Raw genomic sequence first — 20,606 nt, forward strand, 5'->3', positions numbered from 1 at the left:
CACAACAATAATCATCTGTCTTGCCCGCATTTCCTTTCTTTAACGCTGCGAGCCCGGTACTTCCCTATAACGAACGGCATGCGCGTTATCAGCATGACATAGCATTCCCGACAGAAAAGTAGCAGGCGCGGCGTTTTCAAAAAAGGGTACGCAAGCAAGGCAGATGGTGATTATTGTTCTGTGGCAGATGTACGCCCCAAAGGGTGTAACTTTGTCTGAGAATGAATATTTTCGTTAAAGGCTATATGTCACTCTTGGTTTAGAAAAACTTGGTTTAGAACATACATACATACATACATACATACATACATACATACATACATACATACATACATACATACATACATACATACATACATACATACATACATACATACATACATACATACATACATACAGCACCATCATCATCATCATGTCTTCATCGTCATCATCATTTATTATTCCGTTAAGGGCCCCATGTGGGGTATTACATAGGGGGGGGGGGCAATACAATAATACAAACATCGAAGGAAAGGTCATTCTGAATAAATTGGGCTTGAGCTGTTCGTCGGTGGCAAGAATACATAGGCTTGGGAGGAGTTCAGATGGCAAGCCGATTATCGTGTATTTCCAGGACTACACGGAAAAACATTCTGTCATGCAGAACGCATTTAAGCTAAAAGGTTTAAACATTTCTATTCAGAATGATTACTGCGCTGACACGCGGCGCAAACGCAAACTGCTTTGGACTAGTGCGAAGGCAGGCAAAGATAGCGGAAAAAAGGTTCAGCTGATTCACGATAAGCTGCGAATTGAAGACCAGTATTTTTCTTGGGATGATGCCTCCAACTCCCGTAAACAGATTTCTGGAACTGATAGTACACCGAGCCGCAAACAAAATTATAGAACGAACAGCTCAACGTCCGAAAGCTAGCTTTTGCAGGCGCGCCAGCTCCGGCTTCTCTCATTCAATGCCAGAAGTATTGTAAATAAAACAGATAAGCTGGAAGATTTGCTTTTGTTATATGACCCCCATGTCTGCATCATTTCGGAAACTTGGTTGCACGAAGCCATTCGCGACGACGAAATAGTTCCGCCGAACTATCATCTGTACAGAAAAGACAGGGTTTCTCGCGGTGGCGGTATTGCAGTCATACCAAAATCCAGTGTTCATGTAACAGTTGCAGATCAAATCAAGGAACACGGAAGTTTACTCTTCATCATCATCATCATCATCATCATCATCATCAGCCTGGTTACGCCCACTGCAGGGCAAAGGCCTCTCCCATACTTCTCCAACTGCCCCGGTCATGTACTAATTGTGTCCATGTTGACCCTCCAAACTTTCTAATCTCATCTGCCCACCTAACTTTCTGTCGCCCCCTGCTACGCTTCCCTTCCCTCGGAATCCAGTCCGTAACCCTTAATGACCATCGGTTATCTTCCCTCCTCATTACATGTCCTGCCCATGCCCATTTATTTTTCTTGATTTCAACTAAGATGTCATTAACGCGCGTTTGTTCCCTCACCCAATCTGCTCTTTTCTTATCCCTTAATGTTACACCTATCATTCTTCTTTCCATAGTTCGTTGCGTCGTCCTCAATTTAAGTAGGACCCTTTTCGTAAGCCTCCAGGTTTCTGCCCCGTACGTGAGTACTGGTAAGACACAGCTGTTATAAACTTTTCTCTTGAGGGATAATGGCAACCTGCTGTTCATGATCTCAGAATGCCTGCCAAATGCCTATCTGGGGAATGTCGTTTTTTTTTTGTGCTCTGTATATCGGGCCCCAGGGGCTGATGACACTTTTATGCATCAGTTGTATGATCATCTTCTGAAACTAAAGGGAAAAAACTTAATAATAGCAGGTGACTTTAATCTACCGTGTCTAAACTGGAATCGTTTAAACTATGGTTCATCGGTTTCTGGTGACTTGGCGATAGATATTATGTTCAGCCTGGGCCTCCAGCAGGCTGTTTATAGTGCCATTTTTTTGCCACTATGAAAAGGCGCGTTTTCCTTTGTGCTAGCTTTTTAGTTGGTTTGTGTACCAAGACTTTCCCATGACACACGAATGCAAACAAGGGGTATGTCATTATGGATTAAGCTGAGTAGCTTTTGCTTATACAACAGCCAGTTTCCGTCAACAGACCTTCTGAAAGCAGTTTATTTTAGGTATTCAAAAAAATTTAGTTCACTGTTAATTTTGGAAAAGTCAGCTTTATTGTAGTCCCGTATTAATTTTATTGAACGCTGTTTGATTGGAACAGGGATATTAAAATTGAAAAGGACAGCACTGTGATCGCTCAGCATATTGACACATGCTTACGACTGAATGTATTCGGGTTGAGAAGTGAGGACCAGGTCAAGGGCGTCTGAGCCACGTGTAGGAAAGCTTACTGTTTGTGTAAGGTTGAAGTTTAAGGCTAAATCAACGAAACGTTTTGACTAGCGGGATGATGCTGTTAGATTGTCCCAGTTGATATCCGGAAAGTTAATATCACCACAAATAATATAGTTAGCACGTGGGAATTGAGAGGTTGCATCTAGAATGACAGTGTTCGTTGATAAACGGTCACAATCGGGTGGGCGATAACAAGATATGAGTATGCATGTGCATGTCGGCATGGATATGTACACACAAAGAATTTGGTGAGTACAATTGTTCGGGAGCTGGTAACAAGGAATGCTATTTTTCGTGAAAACAAGAACGCCACCACCCCTTCGTTCCTTCCTATCGCGTCTGAAAACAGTGTAGGGGGAATCTACATGCAGTATCTAGTGCCATCTATGTCAGGGGTTAACCAAGACTCAGTGAAAATGGCCATGTCTGTATTATTATCGTCGAGAAGGGCTTCAACGGTATCTTTTTTTGACATGTAACTGCGAACATTAGCCAGTATACCAGAAAGCATGAGATTGCGTGATGCGTCAACAGGGTTTAGTAGCGGCTGGGGGTGAAAGGAGAGTGCTGGGCAAGCCTGCAGTGATGGATAGGATTTAACTTCTAAAACTGAGTAGGATTGCGCATCATAAAAAAACTGCCTTTCATCCATCTGAAGCTTATCGAAGCGTATCTTGAAAGTGGAGGCGTTGTTTTGTTTCGCATAGGCGTACAACTTTTTCCTTGCAAGCCGGATGCCCGGTGAAAAATCTTCCCGGATAGAAATTGGCGAACTTTTAAGCTTTGGCCCGGCAGATAGAATGCTACCCTTATCTTTGAACCGCGCAAGTTTCACTATAATTGGTCCGTATTTACCGACCTGGAAACGGCCAAGCCTGTGTGCGCGTTCTATGTCATTTTTGGTGATGGCAATTTGAAGTTTATCTGCACACAGTGTCATAACACGAGACTCTGATTGCTCCCATGTTTCATCGTGCGCATCCTCAACACCGAAAAATAGTAGATTGTCCCGGCGAACGCGGTTTTCCGAGTCATCGCATTTCTGTGCGAGGTGGTTTATTTGTGAAGTGAGTTTAATTATTTCAGGGTTGTCACTGGATACAGGTATCAAGCGACTTGATTTATGAGCATCTACAATTTTCGCAATGGCATCAACGCGGGTGGATAGACGACCGACTTGGTTTTTAATGGTGGCCCGTGTAGCGCGAATTAGAGCGAGCTCAGACAGAACGGTGTTCTGAGAGGTTTCTAAACGGGATAGGACGCTAGCAATGGATTCAAGGGATACCGGAGTGGGAATGTCATTAACAGGACCGGGGTTAAGTTCCATGTCCCCCAGAAAGGGCTAGTAAAAGAAAAGTGAGGTGAGCATTCACACATAATGAACAAAGCGAGTGGCGCAAAATTTTCCCTGTGGCATCAATGTGTCACATACATACATACATACATACATACATACATACATACATACATACATACATACATACATACATACATACATACATACATACATACATACATACATACATACATACATACATACATACATACATACATACATACATACATACATACATACGCACGTGCGTGCGTGCGTGCGTTGCTAGCATCGCCCCTAAATTCAGGCGACTTCGCTAGCTGAGCAACCAAAGATGCCTCGCGCTGCACTATCATGAATGAATCCGGCTGCGCTACAAGTTCACGCATCCGTGGTCACTGATGAGGCTGGGTTAGTTCTGGCGCTATACAAGACTCTCGGAACGGCGAACATGAGAGCTCACCGTCATCTTAATTCATGCTGCGAGGGCAGAAACGGAGTCTGTAAACAAGGGCACTCGACTAGAGTAAAAAATTGCAGAGTAGCCATGCAGTTTACGGAATTTTGCAAAGCGTTCGTTGTTTGCGAGGTGACTATTTGAAGAAATCAACTGCAAAATGAGTAATTATGCGGAAAATGGCTGCGCCGAAGCAGTTCATTACGCTTCTAGATTACTGAGGCAAAAAATTATTACGCTATTCTGAACAGCAAGAAGCGGCTTAACTATTGCTTTTTCATTGCGGCAATGTCCTTACCACCGTGTCGCTTACCCCTACGTCCCCTGGTCTGGCCACCGCTGTCATCCGCCAACTCGTTCTTGCCTGATATAGTACTCGTCTTCGTCTCAATACCTGAGCAAACCATTTCATTATTAATTCCCCTTTCAACATTTCTTGCATGTGACTTTGACAGACCATCGGATGTAGAAACCTTACACTATTGGTCCACACATTCATCTCGGTATTCTCGTTTCAGCCGCTTCTGAATGTCGACCAGATGTCTTCATCGAGATATCTTCGGCTTCATGTATTCTTTCTGGTCCTTCTGTGAAACTTGTATGGAATATTCTTGTCGCACAGAACTCTCGAAGCGACATTTACTGCAATTCCTATTGCCTGCCTGGATTCCGTTTTTCTCTTATTTCTTCATTCACGCAACAAAGGAGATGTCTGTACGGAGTTCTGCTAGTCGTTCTCCTGTGTCTGCTTCGATTTTGCCTTCTTTATTATCCTATGTGATTGTTGTATTCATATAGGAGGTTGTGGCCCAGTACTGCACCAGGGTGGCCAATCCTGCTCTGGTGAGAGAGTGCGGTACCGGTTCTGGTCACCGGGATCAGGCCGCACTCCAGGCCTGAACCTGGCAACGTTTAACGTTAGAACGCTATCTAGCGAGGCGAGTCTAGCAGTGTTATTGGAGGAATTAGAGGGTAGTAAATGGGATATAATAGGGCTCAGTGAGGTTAGGAGGACAAAAGAAGCATATACAGTGCTAAAAAGCGGGCATGTACTGTGTTACCGGGGCTTAGCAGAGAGACGAGAACTAGGAGTCGGATTCCTGATTAATAAGGAAATAGCTGGTAACATACAGGAATTCTATAGCATTAACGAGAGGGTGGCAGGTCTTGTTGTGAAGCTTAATAAGAGGTACAAATTGAAGGTGGTACAAGTCTATGCCCCTACATGCAGTCATGATGACCAGGAAGTCGAAAGCTTTTATGAAGCCGTGGAATCGGCGATGGGTAAAGTCAAAACAAAATACACTATACTGATGGGCGACTTCAATGCCAGGGTAGGCAAGAAGCAGGCTGGAGACAAGTCAGTGGGGGAATATGGCATAGGCTCTAGGAATAGCAGAGGAGAATTATTAGTAGAGTTTGCAGAACAGAATAATATGCGGATAATGAACACCTTTTTCCGCAAGCGAGTTAGTCGAAAGTGGACGTGGAGGAGCCCGAATGGTGAGACTAGAAATGAAATCGACTTCATACTCTGCGCGAACCCTGGCATCATACAAGATGTAGACGTGCTCGGCAAGGTACGCTGCAGTGACCATAGAATGGTAAGAACTCGAATTAGCCTAGACTTGAGGAGGGAACGGAAGAAACTGGTACACAAGAAGCCAATCAATGAGTTAGCGGTAAGAGGGAAACTAGAGGAATTCCGGATCAAGCTACAGAACAGGCACTCGGCTTTAACTCAGGAAGAGGACCTTAGTGTTGCAGCAATGCACGACAATCTCATGGAGTGCGCAATAGAAGTCGGTGGTAACGCCGTTATACAGGAAACCAGTAAGCTATCGCAGGAGACGAAAGATCTGATCAAGAAACGCCAATGTATGAAAGCCTCTAACCCTACAGCTAGAATAGAACTGGCAGAACTTTCTAAGTTAATCAACAAGCGTAAGACAGCGGACATCAGAAACTATAATATGAATAGAATTGAACAGGCTCTCAGGAACGGAGGAAGCCTAAAAACAGTGAAGAAGAAACTAGGAATAGGCAAGAATCAGACGTGTGCGTTAAGAGACAAAGCCGGCAATATCGTTACCAATATGGATGAGATAGTTCAAGTGGCTGAGGAGTTCTATAGAGATTTATACAGTACCAGTGGTACCCACGACGATAGTGGAAGAGAGAATAGCCTAGAGGAATTCGAAATCCCACAGGTAACGCCAGAAGAAGTAAAGAAAGCCTTAGGAGCTATGCAAAGGGGGAAGGCAGCTGGGGAGGATCAGGTAACAGCAGATTTGTTGAAGGATGGTGGTCAGATTGTTCTAGAGAAACTGGCCACCCTGTATACGCAATGCCTCATAACCTCGAGCGTACCGGAATCTTGGAAGAACGCTAACATAATCCTAATCCATAAGAAAGGGGACGCCAAAGACTTGAAAAATTATAGACCGATCAGCTTACTGTCCGTTGCCTACAAAGTATTTACTAAGGTAATCGCAAATAGAATCAGGAACACCTTAGACTTCTGTCAACGAAAGGACCAGGCAGGATTCCGTAAAGGCTACTCAACAATAGACCATATTCACACTGTCAATCAAGTGATAGAGAAATGTGCAGAATATAACCAACCCTTATATATAGCTTTCATTGATTATGAGAAAGCGTTTGATTCAGTCGAAACCTCAGCAGTCATGGAGGCATTACGGAATCAGGGTGTAGATGAGCCATATGTAAAAATACTGGAAGATATCTATAGCGGCTCCACAGCCACCGTAGTCCTCCACAAAGAAAGTAACAAAATCCCTATAAAGAAAGGCGTCAGACAGGGAGATACGATATCTCCAATGGTATTCACAGCATGTTTACAGGAGGTATTCAGAGGCCTGGAGTGGTAAGAATTGGGGATAAAAGTTGATGGAGAATACCTTAGCAACTTGCGATTCGCTGATGATATTGCCTTGCTTAGTAACTCAGGAGACCAATTGCAATGCATGCTCACTTACCTGGAGAGGCAAAGCAGAAGGGTGGGTCTGAAAATTAATTTGCAGAAAACTAAAGTATTGTTTAACAGTCTCGGAAGAGAACAGCAGTTTACGATAGGTAGCGAAGCACTGGAAGTGGTAAGGGAATACATCTACTTAGGGCAGGTAGTGACCACGGATCCGGATCATGAGACTGAAATAACCAGAAGAATAAGAATGGGCTGGGGTGCGTTTGGCAGGCATTCTCAAATCATGAACAGCAGGTTGCCACTATCCCTCAAAAGGAAAGTGTATAACAGCTGTGTGTTACCAGTACTCACATATGGGGCAGAAACCTGGAGGCTTACGAAAAGGGTTCTGCTGAAATTGAGGACGACGCAACGAGCTATGGAAAGAAGAATGATGGGTGTAACGTTAAGGGATAAGAAAAGAGCAGATTGGGTGAGGCAACAAACGCGGGTAAACGACATCTTAGTTGAAATCAAGAAAAAGAAATGGGCATGGGCAGGACATGTAATGAGGAGGGAAGATAACCGATGGTCATTAAGGGTTACGGACTGGATTCCAAGGGAAGGGAAGGGAAGCGTAGCAGGGGGCGGCAGAAAGTTAGGTGGGCGGATGAAATTAAGATGTTTGCAGGGACAACATGGCCACAATTGGTACATGACCGGGGTAGTTGGAGAAGTATGGGAGAGGCCTTTGCCCTGCAGTGGGCGTAACTAGGCTGATGATGATGATGATTATTATTATCCTATGTTTCTTGCACACACACTTTCTTTTTTCTCCTATTTATCATTAAATATATTGCTTCTAAAGATTTTCTGTGGTGCCTCGCGAGCATTGCTTCAACACTTTCATTTAACATTGCACTAAGGGCATTGAGATTCTTCGTTATTAAATGCTCAGTCAGAACAATCATCAGCAGCAGCAGCCTGTTTTATGTCCACTGCAGGACGAAGGCCTCTCCCTGCGATCTCCAATTACCCCTGTCCTGCGCCGACCGATTCCAGCTAGTGCCTGTGAATTCCTTAATTTCATCAACCCACCTCTTCTGCCGTCCTCGACTGCGCTTCCCTTCTTTTGGCACCCATTCTGTAACCCTAATGGTCCACAATCATCACTGTGCTAAAGATTTTCGGAAAAGGCTTAGTGCCAATGCTTGGTTGAAATCGCAGTGTCACACAGAAGCAGCCAGCTTTCTGAGGCTGCTGAACACCGTCGTACATACCTCCGAGCGTGAAAGAAGCCCGCGAATACACGCAAAGTGCCTCGAGAGGCCAGTCGCGCGGCAATTTTGCGTGCATTTGCGGGCTGCTTTCACGCTCGGAAAGACACTTTTATGTAGCATGTATTGAGCAACATAAAGCTGTATCGGGAGTTTTTCAAGTCGCTTTCATTGATACTTTTAATCTAGTTATAATATTTGAGAAGTTGATTAATTAAGACTAATTATTTCATTAAGTGGAATGAAAAAAGTTATTTGAGTATCTACAACCAACGGCAAACATCATTACCTTGGTTCTGTCCAGATACCTCGCATTCGCATATTTTTTTAACTTTAGCTAAAGTTAGCTGCGACACCCTGTATAACCGTATAACCGCGTTCACCACAGATTGAAAGGCGGTCGTTAAGCCCAGTAGTCTTTAAAAAGTGCAGAATGGTTCTTTTTAACCAGTTTTTCGGTAAAGGTAGCGTGAGCTAAACGTAGCAGATTGATAGTTTCCGTGTGCAGTAACCTGCACTCCACCCCGTCGCAGTAGATGTACACCCGACCACAAAATATTACGGGCCATGAAATCTGATGAAAAGTTGAATATCTCTTCAGGCTCGAAACGCAGCCTGGTATTTGCATTACGGGCCTCGACTAGAATATGCTAACAACATTGTCGTATACAGTTTCACTCGCTGTTACAACAGTCTGCTCGGAAATTGAACAGACTATTGCCATTGGCTTAGTCGTCACATCGCAATCTCCCATAACAACTTGTCAAGACGTTCAATTTTGATGCTAAAACGAGTGACACAGACAGTCACATCAAGAATCATCTGCGTGGCAAAATTGGCCGTTTAAAAACGGCTGAAAGCGAAAAGAAAATGCTTCCTCTACTCCGCCACATCCTAACGTTAATCGATTCCCTTAGTAAAATGGCGGCGGCCGGCTTCAGTTTCGGGGCACCATCTCCACTCCAAAATTATTTTTTTAACCTCCCTGGGTGTGACGATGGCTACATGAATGATGACTGACGACGCTGGAGTCACGACAATGGCATGACGACGGCGGCTTGACCAAGGAGGTTATATGCATAAGCTTCTGGAGTGGAGGTGGCTCTCCAAAAGTGAAGCCGGTCGCCGCGATCTTGCTTGAGGCAAGAAGCCCGAACCTTACGTTCAGCGCTGGATTAAGGGGTGGGGGTGGGGGGCTAAGGGGGCTGCAGCCCAGGGCCTCACCTCGGACAGTAGGAGAAGGGGGCCCATTTATTCTAACCTGATTAGTATATGGAACCATGGGCAACGGAACTTCGAGCGACATGTATGAAGCGAGAAAACCAGAACGAGCAGACGGGCCCCCCGCCTAATGTAACAGCATGCGTTTAGCCTGATCATTTGAGGATAGCTTTTCGAGCTGCAAAAACAGGAATCCCCCGCCACCCCGGCGGGGCCCTCTTGCTTGCGAAGAGAGGTGCGTTTGCTTGGAAGCGTTTTCGTGGTTTCCTGTCAGTCCGTCGGTCCAGTGCTGTCTGGAGAGGGGGGGCAAGGGGGAAACACCTAAAACGTGGAATGTAGGCTGAAGACCTAAATCTCCCTTGCCCCTCGTCACCACCAGGCCACCCTCCACCTCTCAAATAGTTCCGCCGCTGTCCTTCTCATAGAAAGGATGTGCTGCAGTACCCAACAGTGCCTCCCATTCGACTTTTCTTTACCGTGATGGTAATTTCGGCGGGGGAGGATGAGTTCGATAGCAGATGATGATGAGTCTGACAGCAGAGTCTGAGCAGGAAAGGAAAGAAGACGTCACACGAGCTTTTGTCCGCGTGCCGTGGGGCATGGAATGTTCACTGCTCGGGCTAGGGTTGTGGAAGAGTGAAGGGGGAAGTTGGAGAGCTGGACACAAGGGCCTGTCTCCAGGGCCCATTCCTGCCTAGTGGCTGCGCACCCTCGCGCGAGCTCGACGGAAAAAAATAGGTAAGACTGGCCGCAGAACTTTCCAGAAAGAAGTAGAAAAAGATGACTCAGAGGCGACGGAGGGCGCGTTACTTCGCCCGCGCTAAGAGTCGCCCTCTCCCCTTCGTCCTCGCGCTCGGCATCGACGGGGCGAAAGAAAAATCGAGAACCTCCCAGAACAGACGATTGCTCCTAGTCCATAGGAAGACGAGACCGGAATTAACGGGAGAAGGAGTTGGTTTGTACGGAGGAGGGAATTTGTACGAGGAACTCTATGCGTATGTGAACGCCTGCTTTGGCGCTAGTTACAGAGAGACGCGGCGCACGTCTATCTAAGGAAGTTGACCGCGGGCTGCGATTCAGACCCGAGCCGCCGGTTAAGCTTGCATAAGCCCGCCCGCTGAGGAGCTCCCGGGGGACGCACCATTCTCGGCCAGCCACGGACCATCCAGGCAGCGTGCGCCAGTCATCGGGACGGCCACCGTTGGACACCTGCGGTCGCGTCGGACTGACAAAGTGCCCGGTGAACAATTAGCAGCCATTCATGCGAAAATGCTCGGTCGGAAGCATCAGTGTGGTGCATCTAAACGAAAGGCGAAGTTAGAAAGAGAAGAGCGTGAAAAGAAGCTACCAAAGGTGACAAAGTACCTACTGAATGCAGCTTCTACGGAGCAGTATGATCGCTCCACCCCGAGTCCGTGTCAAACTCCCAATAGTACCGACTGTGCTTCTGTGGAGGATTTGCCAACTCCATCACCACGGTTTCCTGGCAAAAAGCAAGGTTTGACTCATCTTGGTTGTCTGGATCCTGTGAAAACGGTGCCAACCTCGGTCGTCCATATTTCTGAGCAACCGACGCTAACTGAGCGCTGTCCTGTTCCTGAGTCAGCAACGTCTATGCTACTCAGCAGGGCCCCTGCTACAGAGCTCCAGTTGTCCGGTCCGCCACGCCCGATTTTTACTACTGCTGATCAACAGGTACCAAACCTCCCCAATGAGCCTCCTTCTACTGACGAGCGGCAGGAAACAACACTCCAAGAACCGACTCACTTGTTTCCTGTTAGTTTGGCTTCAAATAATCATGTTCCCACCCACAAAGTGTGCCTCGAGAGGACGAATGAGACGGCTTCTCGTTGCGGCAACAGAGAAGTACAGACGCCCCCGCAGCAAGATGTACGCTGCGAGATTCTCCGAAGTGACCCTGCTAAGTGGCCGGACGTTATTTACTTACAGCTTTCGGAGTGTATGCCTTGAGAAAGGGCCATCGTATTTTCAAAATCGGGCAGAAAATTTTCCGTCTTCCGAAAGGCAATAAAAAACTCAGAAACGCTATATGTCACCTCATATTTTCGTGCGAAAGGCTGTAAACGGGGAGGCGTACGAGCGGCACTGGTTAATGTACTCGGAGTCCAAAGGATCCGTTTACTGTTTCATGTGCAAACTATTTTCGATTTCAAGCAACCCCAGTGCTTTCACCACGCACTGCTTTTCTCATTGGAAAAGAGCAGAAGAAAAGGTTTGCGTACATGAAAATAGCGTCGAGCACCGGAACTACGTGGCAGCATGGCTCGCCCGCTCTAACTCGAGCATCACAGTTGACAAGGAGCTGGTTAAGCATCTTGTCACAGAGACCGCTTACTGGACAGAGGTGTTGAAGCGCGTAGTCGTTGTAGTTAAGCTTCTAGGTGAGCGCAACCTAGCGTTTAGGGGCAGTGAGGAGATTTTCGGTTCACCGAGAAATGGCAATTATATGGGAGTGCTTCAGGCCATTGCCAAGTTTGATCCCTTTCTAGAGGAGCACATCAAACGCTACGGGAACAAAGGAAAATGTCACCCATCGTATCTGTCAAAAACCATTTGTGATGAATTTATCGAGCATATGGCGAAGGCTGTCAAGGAACGTCTCGTTGAAGAAGTGAAACGCGCAAAATACTTCATTTAATTGTTGATTCGACTCCAGACCTTACTCACGTTGATCAGCTGTCAGTTATTTTACGATACTATTTAAATGTGAAAGTGTACGAGCGCTTTCTTGGATTTGTTCCAATTGAATAGCATACCGGCTTGTATCTTTTCGATACTGTGATGTCCCTCTTGACGACCAATGGCATCTCAATTGATGATTGTAGGGCCGAAGCTTATTATAATGCGAGTAATATGTCAGGAAAATACAAAGGACTGCAAGCTCAAATCAAACACCTGAACGAATTGGCAGTCTGTGTCCCCTGTGCTGGTCATTCACTGAACTTAGTTGGCGCGTGTATATAGCGTTGACAGTTGCCTTGAGGCAGTCAAATTTTTCACTGTAATTCAGAGACTGTATGTGTTCTTTGCTGCCTCACCTAAGCGATGGAGGTATCTTTTGGACAGCATGGGGGGAACTGGCCAGCAGCTTGTTCTGAAAAAAAGTCTCTCTGAGACCAGGTGGTCAAGACACGCTGAATCATGTAAGGCCATTCTGAAAAATTTCAGAATGGCTTTACAGATATAGTCTTTAAGCTATATCAAAGAACGAGGAAGAAAACGGTGACACTAGGAACGAAGCGCACTCTCTCTTCAAGAAAATGACAAAACTAGAGACTGCATTCATGGCGATTTTCTGGAGTGAAATCTTGGAGCGCTTTGACAAAACGAGCGTAGCACTTCAGAAACCAGGCCTACACATTTCAACTGCTGTAGACCTGCTGAGCTCTCTAGAAGCCTTTGTTAATTCTTTGCGACCTCTCTTTGATACCTTCGAAGAGAGAGCACGCACGCTAAGTACCAATCAATGTTATCAGGATGAGGGCAAGCGCATCGTTTTGAGTAAGCACCCGGACGGAAAAAGCGATAGTCCACTACAAGGTAGAAAAAAGTTTATCGTAGAGACCTACAATGTTGTACTTGACAGTCTAAGCTCTGCTTTGCGAATGCGAAAGGCTGCCTACACTGAACTCTGCGAAAGGTTCGGTTTCTTAATATTGCTGACAGAAGTTGGGAGCGAGGCCTCTTTGGGCACAGGAGGCTGAGAAGCTGGTGAAAACCTACAAAAATGATTTGGCGCCAGCATTTTCCGCTGAAATCGTTCAGTTTGCGAACTTTCTGCACAACTCTGTGTGCCAGACACGAGTCCCCTGGGAATAATGAAGTTGCTGCACGAAAGAAAGCTTATTGATGTGTTCCGACCCTTTCTATTGCTTTGCGAATGTAAACGTACCCGTGGCAAACTGTGAGACTGAGCGATCGTTTTCCAAGTTGTCGCTGATAAAAAATCGCCTTCGTTTGAGCCTCCTTGACAAGGTGGACTCGCTTGCTATCATGTCCATTGAAAGTGACCTCCTCCGCGATCTATCCTTCGAACAGACTATATCTGATTTCGCCAAAGCGAAAGCGCGATAGATGCCATATTAAAAGAGGACTGTTTGCGCTATACATGAATAGTTCCAATAAGTTCGTTGTGTCGCCTCTCAGCCTCCACGTTGCCATGGAAACGCTGAGCAGTGTAATTCAAGATATGCAAATCTTCGTTGTTCGTCTCTTGTTTGTTGTTCTTGTGATATTTAGCGTGCTTATAAAGAACTATATTTTTGTTGTTTTTGATAGTGCCACGTTTATTTGGTGTCGTCCTTGCTTGTCTTACCTTTAACGAAAATATTTTCAAATAATGTTTTGTAATTACAGCTGGTAATTTTCATCTGTATTCTAGTACATTTTTTATGGTGTTTGTGTTGCCTTAAATATTGTATATATCTATTGCATATTTATAGAGTACCGTATATAACAATTACTGCAGTCTGATGCTTGAATTTTAATAAAGAATGTTTTGGATACAACCACGCGTCTCCTCACGGGATTCAACTTAGTGATGCAAACAAATCCTAGCTTCAGAAGGATCGACATCTGAGCTGTGTTGTCTTTTCTACGTCCTTGTTCGTTTTGAGTGCACTAAACTTTTCCTTAAAGTCTAGCTTTTGCTGAAAACAGGATGCAGATTAATCACAAAGTGGACATATGTGATGGTGTTTACAACAGCACGCGTTTCAAGCAAGCTTTGTTGTTTTCCTTATAATAATAACAATAATAACGATCCCGTTGATCGCACTTCGTTCTTCTTAATTTGGTGGAATTAAAATGAAACATGGCATATTTCTAGTAGCGTAGCAGGCGACAGGGGGGGGGGGGTCAGTATAGGGAAAGGGGGCCTGCATGCGCATTAGTCCAGGGCCCCCATTTTTCTTAATCCGGCCCTGCTTACGTTCGCCGTGTTTATTGGCTCCGTCATTCCGTTGGGCGCCACGTGTCCATTTTCACAGGCGAAATGCCGTTTCAGGGGCCCAAAGGAATGACGAAGGAAATTCGGCAGCCCGCCGGCATTACAGCGCGAGGCTAACGCTGCAGACTACAAGGAGATAACGCAAGCTGCTCGCGGGGCCGGACCGGTGGTGACCTCGGAGACGTGACGAAAGGCAGGGGGGCGGCGACATCGACGACACAGACGCTCTTTTTCCAGCCAGTTTCGGTTTCAAGGAGCCTGCCAAGGGGAACTAGTTGTTCGCGTAGCTCTCACATGAAATCCGCTTGTCAAAATTTGATTGTTGGGATAGGTAGTGTCGAGGACGGGCCCCAAAGTATTCATTTGCTGCAGCCACCTATTGTTGATCATTAGAACGTTAATTACCGTAACTTCCCTAATTATGCACGTAATTGTGGAAATTGCTCTGTATCTAGAGGCTGCCTATCCGTACACTCAAATGGTAAACATAACGTTACTGTGACATATTTTTTCTTACTTTAAAAATTTGGTGCAGCTAAAAAAAAACGTCCTGTATACTGCGGCCGCCTTTGCTGGATCCACGTTCTTTTGCCTCTAGCATTATGGCCGCCGGTGGCTTCATGCACTCGCTCCCGTAGGCGGTGGGTGGGACTGTCACTCCATAAGTTTTATACAACCTCCTTGGGCGTGACGACCATGACATGCGGACGAATGGTGTGACGACGACTGCATGACGGCCATGAGATGACGACGATGGAGTGACATCGATGGTATGCCGACGATGGTGGGACAAGGGTATTGACGGAGCTGCAATGTCGGCGATGTCATGACGACATTGTGACGACGATATTAAAACGATTACAGTGGTACGACGACGACTGTATATGACCACGGTGTATCACCGATGGCATGACGGCAAAGGGATGACGAAGGTGCATTCGCTACGATTAAATGACAACAACGGAACGAGCACGATGGCATGACGGCGACGTCATGATGACGACGCGATGTCGAGAATGGGTGGGACGACGATGGAATGATGACGCCGGTATGGCGACGACGGCTCGAAGACGGCGAGATGACGCCATGAGAACGCAGTGACAGCAACAGAGTAAAAACGGCGGAAAGATGACGATCATGTGACAACGAAAGAATGGTCACAATATCTGTAAGGCAATGGAATGACGACGACAGCTTGACAACGACGGCATGTTGGTGCACAACATTCATGACGCCTCTCCCTCACCCCTCTCCAGACAAAAATCCTGGGTGAGCATGACTACATCCGCAGCCTGCTGTGACCGTATGACTTGCTCGAACAATGGTGCAAACATCAGGGAAATAAACCCATATGGCTTTTTACTTGCTTAAAATGTTGAAGTGCCGAGCACCCTTTCATTCTGTTAGTTCTATCGTTTCGCACAAAGCACCCTTCCGACACGGCGGTGTCGAGTATGCTTGGTTACAAGGTGCGCCACATACGATCAACGGTCGAGGGCTAGCTTTTTTTTTTTTTTAAAGTGGTTGGCGGAGGAATTCAAGGCGATATTTCTTTCTGTGTATGCAATGTCATTAGATTTCATTAGTTCTGATGGTGAATCAAGTGTAGAGAATTTATTGTACACAAACCAGAGAGCCCACCTTTAAGTTCGTTCAAGATTGTTGAGATTGCATTGAGTACAGGGGTCCCAGACCACGCAGGCATATTCTAATTAGGGCCGGATAAATATAACATAGGCTAGCAGCTTGACATTAGAAGCAGCTTTTTTTAAAGATTATATTTAAAAAAGGAAACACAAACACAGCTTACGAAAAGTGGAAGCGCATGTCTTGCTAATACGGGAAAGGACAGGTTTGCTAGTCAAAGTAACTCCATAAGCCAAGTGAAGCTTATTTCAAAAGCAATGGTGGAGTTATATATACACGCTACTAAATAAAAAATATTACCTTTAGGAAGAACTGACAAGGGAAGCTTTTATTATTACTTAAACATACTAATTATACAAAAACAGCAAGCAACAATAAAGTGCGGACATGTGAACAACATAAATATAAAAAGGTAAGTTGAGTATATCTAACAAAAAGCATTAGGTACATAGGATAATGTTAATATTAGGACCTTACCAAAGCACTCGTTTCTGAACGAGCATATTAACCACAAAGGGTAACAAGAATATACAACTTGACCTAACAAATATAACTAAATTTATTGTCTAAAATGTATATTATCTCCAGAGGTGCTTCCACTAGTGTTATTAAGATATTTGTAACGTATTTGTATGCCGTATTTGTATTGTATACCCCACTTATATATACTGTGCCGAGGAAAGCGTACGTTGCCTTGAAGAAGACAAGTCCACTTGTCGAAACGTTGGCTCCTGCATTCACCTTGTTCACGTTTTGCTCATCGTATTTGTAATTAGTCACTTTTGGAATGGCGAAGAGCCTATAGTTTAGAACTATATGAAAATGGTACCTTTTCCTAAATATCAACTTCTTTTCCGCATTAATGATCATGCCCGATTGTTTATACTTGTGAAATATGTTAGTTGGACTCGTGTTGAAGTCACCTTGGTCACGGGAATGAGATATCTGATTGCACCGACGCAATCGCCGGCAAACTACTTACTTGAACGCATGACTTGATTTCATTAACAATACCATTAACATATATAAAAACAATAAACGGCCTAAGACACTGCTCTGCAGAACACTCCCCATGTGATCAGAGGAGACAGCCTGAGTCATGGCCACCCACGTCCACAAATTGTTCGCGATTAGTCGGGCGTGCACATGCTGCAATTCAAGATACATGTTCAGGAATGCGAAATCTTCCAAGATTCACAATATTAACTTATCGTGAGGGACACTGACAAAAGCTCTGCTAAAATATTTTAAGAAATTATAACAATTTTAGCATTATTATAGAGAAACGACTCAAAGGAATGGGTTACCATAACAAAGAAACAGACCAAATTTCTTCACCTCGAAACAATGGGCGGTAAAACAGATATCCTATCGGTCGAACAATGTACTTTCAGACACCTGCAGTCGGCTAAGTGCCGGTGTCCGACGATCCGACTGCACGTTATCTTGCACCATGGCCAGATCAACTCAGATATCGGAAACCGGTATGCAGCAAAGTCTGCATCTGCCAACGATGCTGTTTCTTGCTCACGCCGCACGTCGTTGTTTCGCGCTTGAACTATTATTATTATTATTATTATTATTATTATTATTATTATTATTATTATTATTATTATTATTATTATTATTATTATTGGAACTGGGTCGCCATTGCTTTCACGAAAAATAGATCCCCATATTGATGGTACTTTGCCACACGCAGCAAACGGGAGCCCCTTGTTGATGCTATCTGGGTCCTATGTGCTTTCCCCGAAAGAAGAAAATGCTTCCCCATAAATCGTACGTAGAATTAATCCATTAATGTTCGCCTGGGCGTGAAGACCCAGGTTTGTGTGTTCACTCGTCGAGGTCTCTTTGATAAAGTGTGCAAACTAGCCCATTTTTTCTCGATCTATGCCCAGTCTTTTTCTATTTATAATTAAGTTTGCATTTAGGGGTAAGGATGGTTCTTGCGGAATGTCATGTGGTGGGGATGTTTCGAGAACAAGAATCTAGAAAGCAAATTACGCAAGTCGGTCGCGCCGTTCGTCCACTTTCAAAAGCGTCCGATTCCCAGTGGTCAGAATCCACAAGACTTCCTGTTATGCATGGTTCCACGTCACCCCAATGACAACACTTTTCACCGTCAACCACCGTCGACCTGCCAGACTGCCTACCCCAACGTTGGCACCTTTTCATGTTCTCGTTTATTGTTGCGTATCAGCTTTCCCACCGGCCCGCAATCGCCAGGAGCGAGCACTGCCGTGCCTGCTCATTATCCGTTACAAACCGCGCCCACTACGCACGCTTCAGTGTATGCCTCGCTCCGAAGAGACAAACGTGTATATATATATATTTCCTCGCCAGCTGCCATTGCACGAGAATTGTTTTATTTTCAACACACTTCCTGACAAGAAAACAAAAACAGAGCAGGTGGGGCAAACTTGTGTCGATATTCCGTGCAGCTATGCGCAGCATTATTTGATTATGGCCCGAGCAACACCGGCAGTGCCAGTTGTTTATTCTATGGCAGTGCCCGAGGGTGCACCCGTCCGCGCTCGCTCGTTGTTCGTTCTAGTTCATTCTGGTAATAAAAGAAGAAAAATAATGACCAAAAGCTGATTATTTCTACCGACCACACAAACCTTGTCTCTTGATCTGGCAAGTTATCCCATCCTTTGTATTAGTGTTGCTACATTGCAGAGCGCAAAATTCTGAGTTGGGCAGTAGATAACAACGGGTGAAACTGCGCATGGAGTTGGATGAGTGCTCATTTGATTTTTCCCGCCACTTCCCGTCAGCCCGCAACCACCTGCTCAACCAGCCCAACCCTGGCCCGAGGTCTAGATGGACTGCATGTTATGCGGTGCAAAAAGGATTAGTGGAAGTAACGACGGTAACGATGCATCGAACGGAGGGATTGTTTTCAGGCGCACGAATTGACTTATCGCGGCGCTGGTGTGCTGCTGGCGCTATTTTTCACGGGCTTTAGCCGGTGCGCCGTGTGTTGCTGCGGGGTGAGTGTTGTGCTTGCCTCGCCGCTCTTCGCTTTCGTAGCGCTCGGAAAGCGTGCGCTAGTGTTTGCGGTTGTCGCAAGTGCGTCTGCATACCATACAGTAGCGAGCGTGAGTCGTTTGATCGTAAGTTTTCGAGTTCCTGCAATTATTTGTACACTTGCTTTATGCGCGTCGCACCTGTAAGCGTTAACGCAAGATGAGCATGTATGAAGCGTGTGTTGTTTACCCACATAACTATAGCTTGTCGTTTGAAGGCCGCTTCGCATCTTCGGAATGCCCTGAGGCAAGCGCGTGTTGCAACTTGCTTCGTCAGGAATGTTTTCGTTCTTCGTGCTTGCCGTTGATCTCATTCGAGCCCAACGATAGTTTAGTTATTGTTGGGCGTTCCGTCACTTTTCTCATTGAAACTTTTGCATGTTTCAGGCAGTGGCGAGGATCCCGGGGACTTCATGTGTTGGTGTAGGTGCAGCAGTTGCTGTCGGTGCCCAGAGGTAAGTTGAATAATGGTTTAAGTGGGACGTGTTTGGAGCAAAGTTACAGGCGGCGAAAGTGGAATGTAAGGTACCGTTACTTGTGGGTGTTAATTTGCTTCTACCTGTGTACTTCCAGGGCCTGACATGTATGCTGGTCCTAGCCATATTCGCTTCCGTCCTAGGGATGTTTCAGTTCGGCTATAATCTAGGTGTAATCAATGCTCCACAACAGGTAAGTAAAACTTTCTTTTGTCAGCTAGTGCTTAATTTATCAAGAGACTCTAGAACGTCTTGACATAAACAAGCTTATGGTACATTAAAAGAAAAGGTTAATGGTAAGCACTAAATATATGTTCGGCATGACATTGTGTTACTGTTGCCATGCCGCTAACTAAATGTTAGGAATTTTTTGCTTTTCAAGTCTGCACTCAATACATGCTAAAGCTGATACTTTGCTTTTTGATTAACCACAGAACTGATATCTTAAGAATACAAGCAAACTTATGTCGTTATTGCATAGCAAACTTCATTGCATAGCATAGCAAGCTGTGGATTTATGCCAAGATCTGCACTGAGGATTACTTTTGCAATGCAGTGCAACATCTGCTGTGCAGACATAGTATTGCAGCGATATTGCTATTTTTGGGTCTGTACTAGTGAGGAAAGTTTAATGCACCAGTTCTATTCTCAAGTACTTCTGTCGTTTTTGGCCTGAATTGATGAGCTCATCATTCCTGCTACCATTGAAGATAGTGTCTTGGCTTATTGGCCTGCTCAAATCTTCTGATAGCTGGGCAGCTGTTGGCAAATGGTGTTTGGAATTAACCGACCCATTAATATGTTGCTTGCATTCAATGAAGATATTCAGAACAGGTTCTCATCTGCTCCCAGTCTGTGCAGCTGCTGCAGGGGCTTTGTGATAAAGGCATTCTGGTGT

General features: G+C 45.3%; 1 protein-coding gene across 3 annotated transcripts in view; it reads left to right on the plus strand.

The window, feature by feature from the left end:
• The first annotated feature begins 18,996 nt into the window (after positions 1-18,996).
• Positions 18,997-20,606, plus strand: part of Glut1 (Glucose transporter 1) — a 73,908-nt gene continuing 72,298 nt past the window's right edge. Inside the window, exons 1-3 of one of the 3 annotated variants that reach the window (XM_075688601.1) lie at positions 18,997-19,196; positions 19,620-19,687; positions 19,806-19,901. In XM_075688601.1, the coding sequence (XP_075544716.1) occupies positions 19,646-19,687; positions 19,806-19,901 (138 nt within the window). In that variant the 5' untranslated portion in view covers positions 18,997-19,196; positions 19,620-19,645. Of the gene's footprint in view, positions 19,320-19,619; positions 19,688-19,805; positions 19,902-20,606 lie in introns of all 3 variants that reach the window. The other 2 variants (XM_075688611.1, XM_075688620.1) reach the window with 2 other exon arrangements.

This window comes from Dermacentor variabilis, chromosome 1, assembly GCF_050947875.1.
Source record: "Dermacentor variabilis isolate Ectoservices chromosome 1, ASM5094787v1, whole genome shotgun sequence".
Taxonomy (NCBI): domain Eukaryota; kingdom Metazoa; phylum Arthropoda; class Arachnida; order Ixodida; family Ixodidae; genus Dermacentor; species Dermacentor variabilis.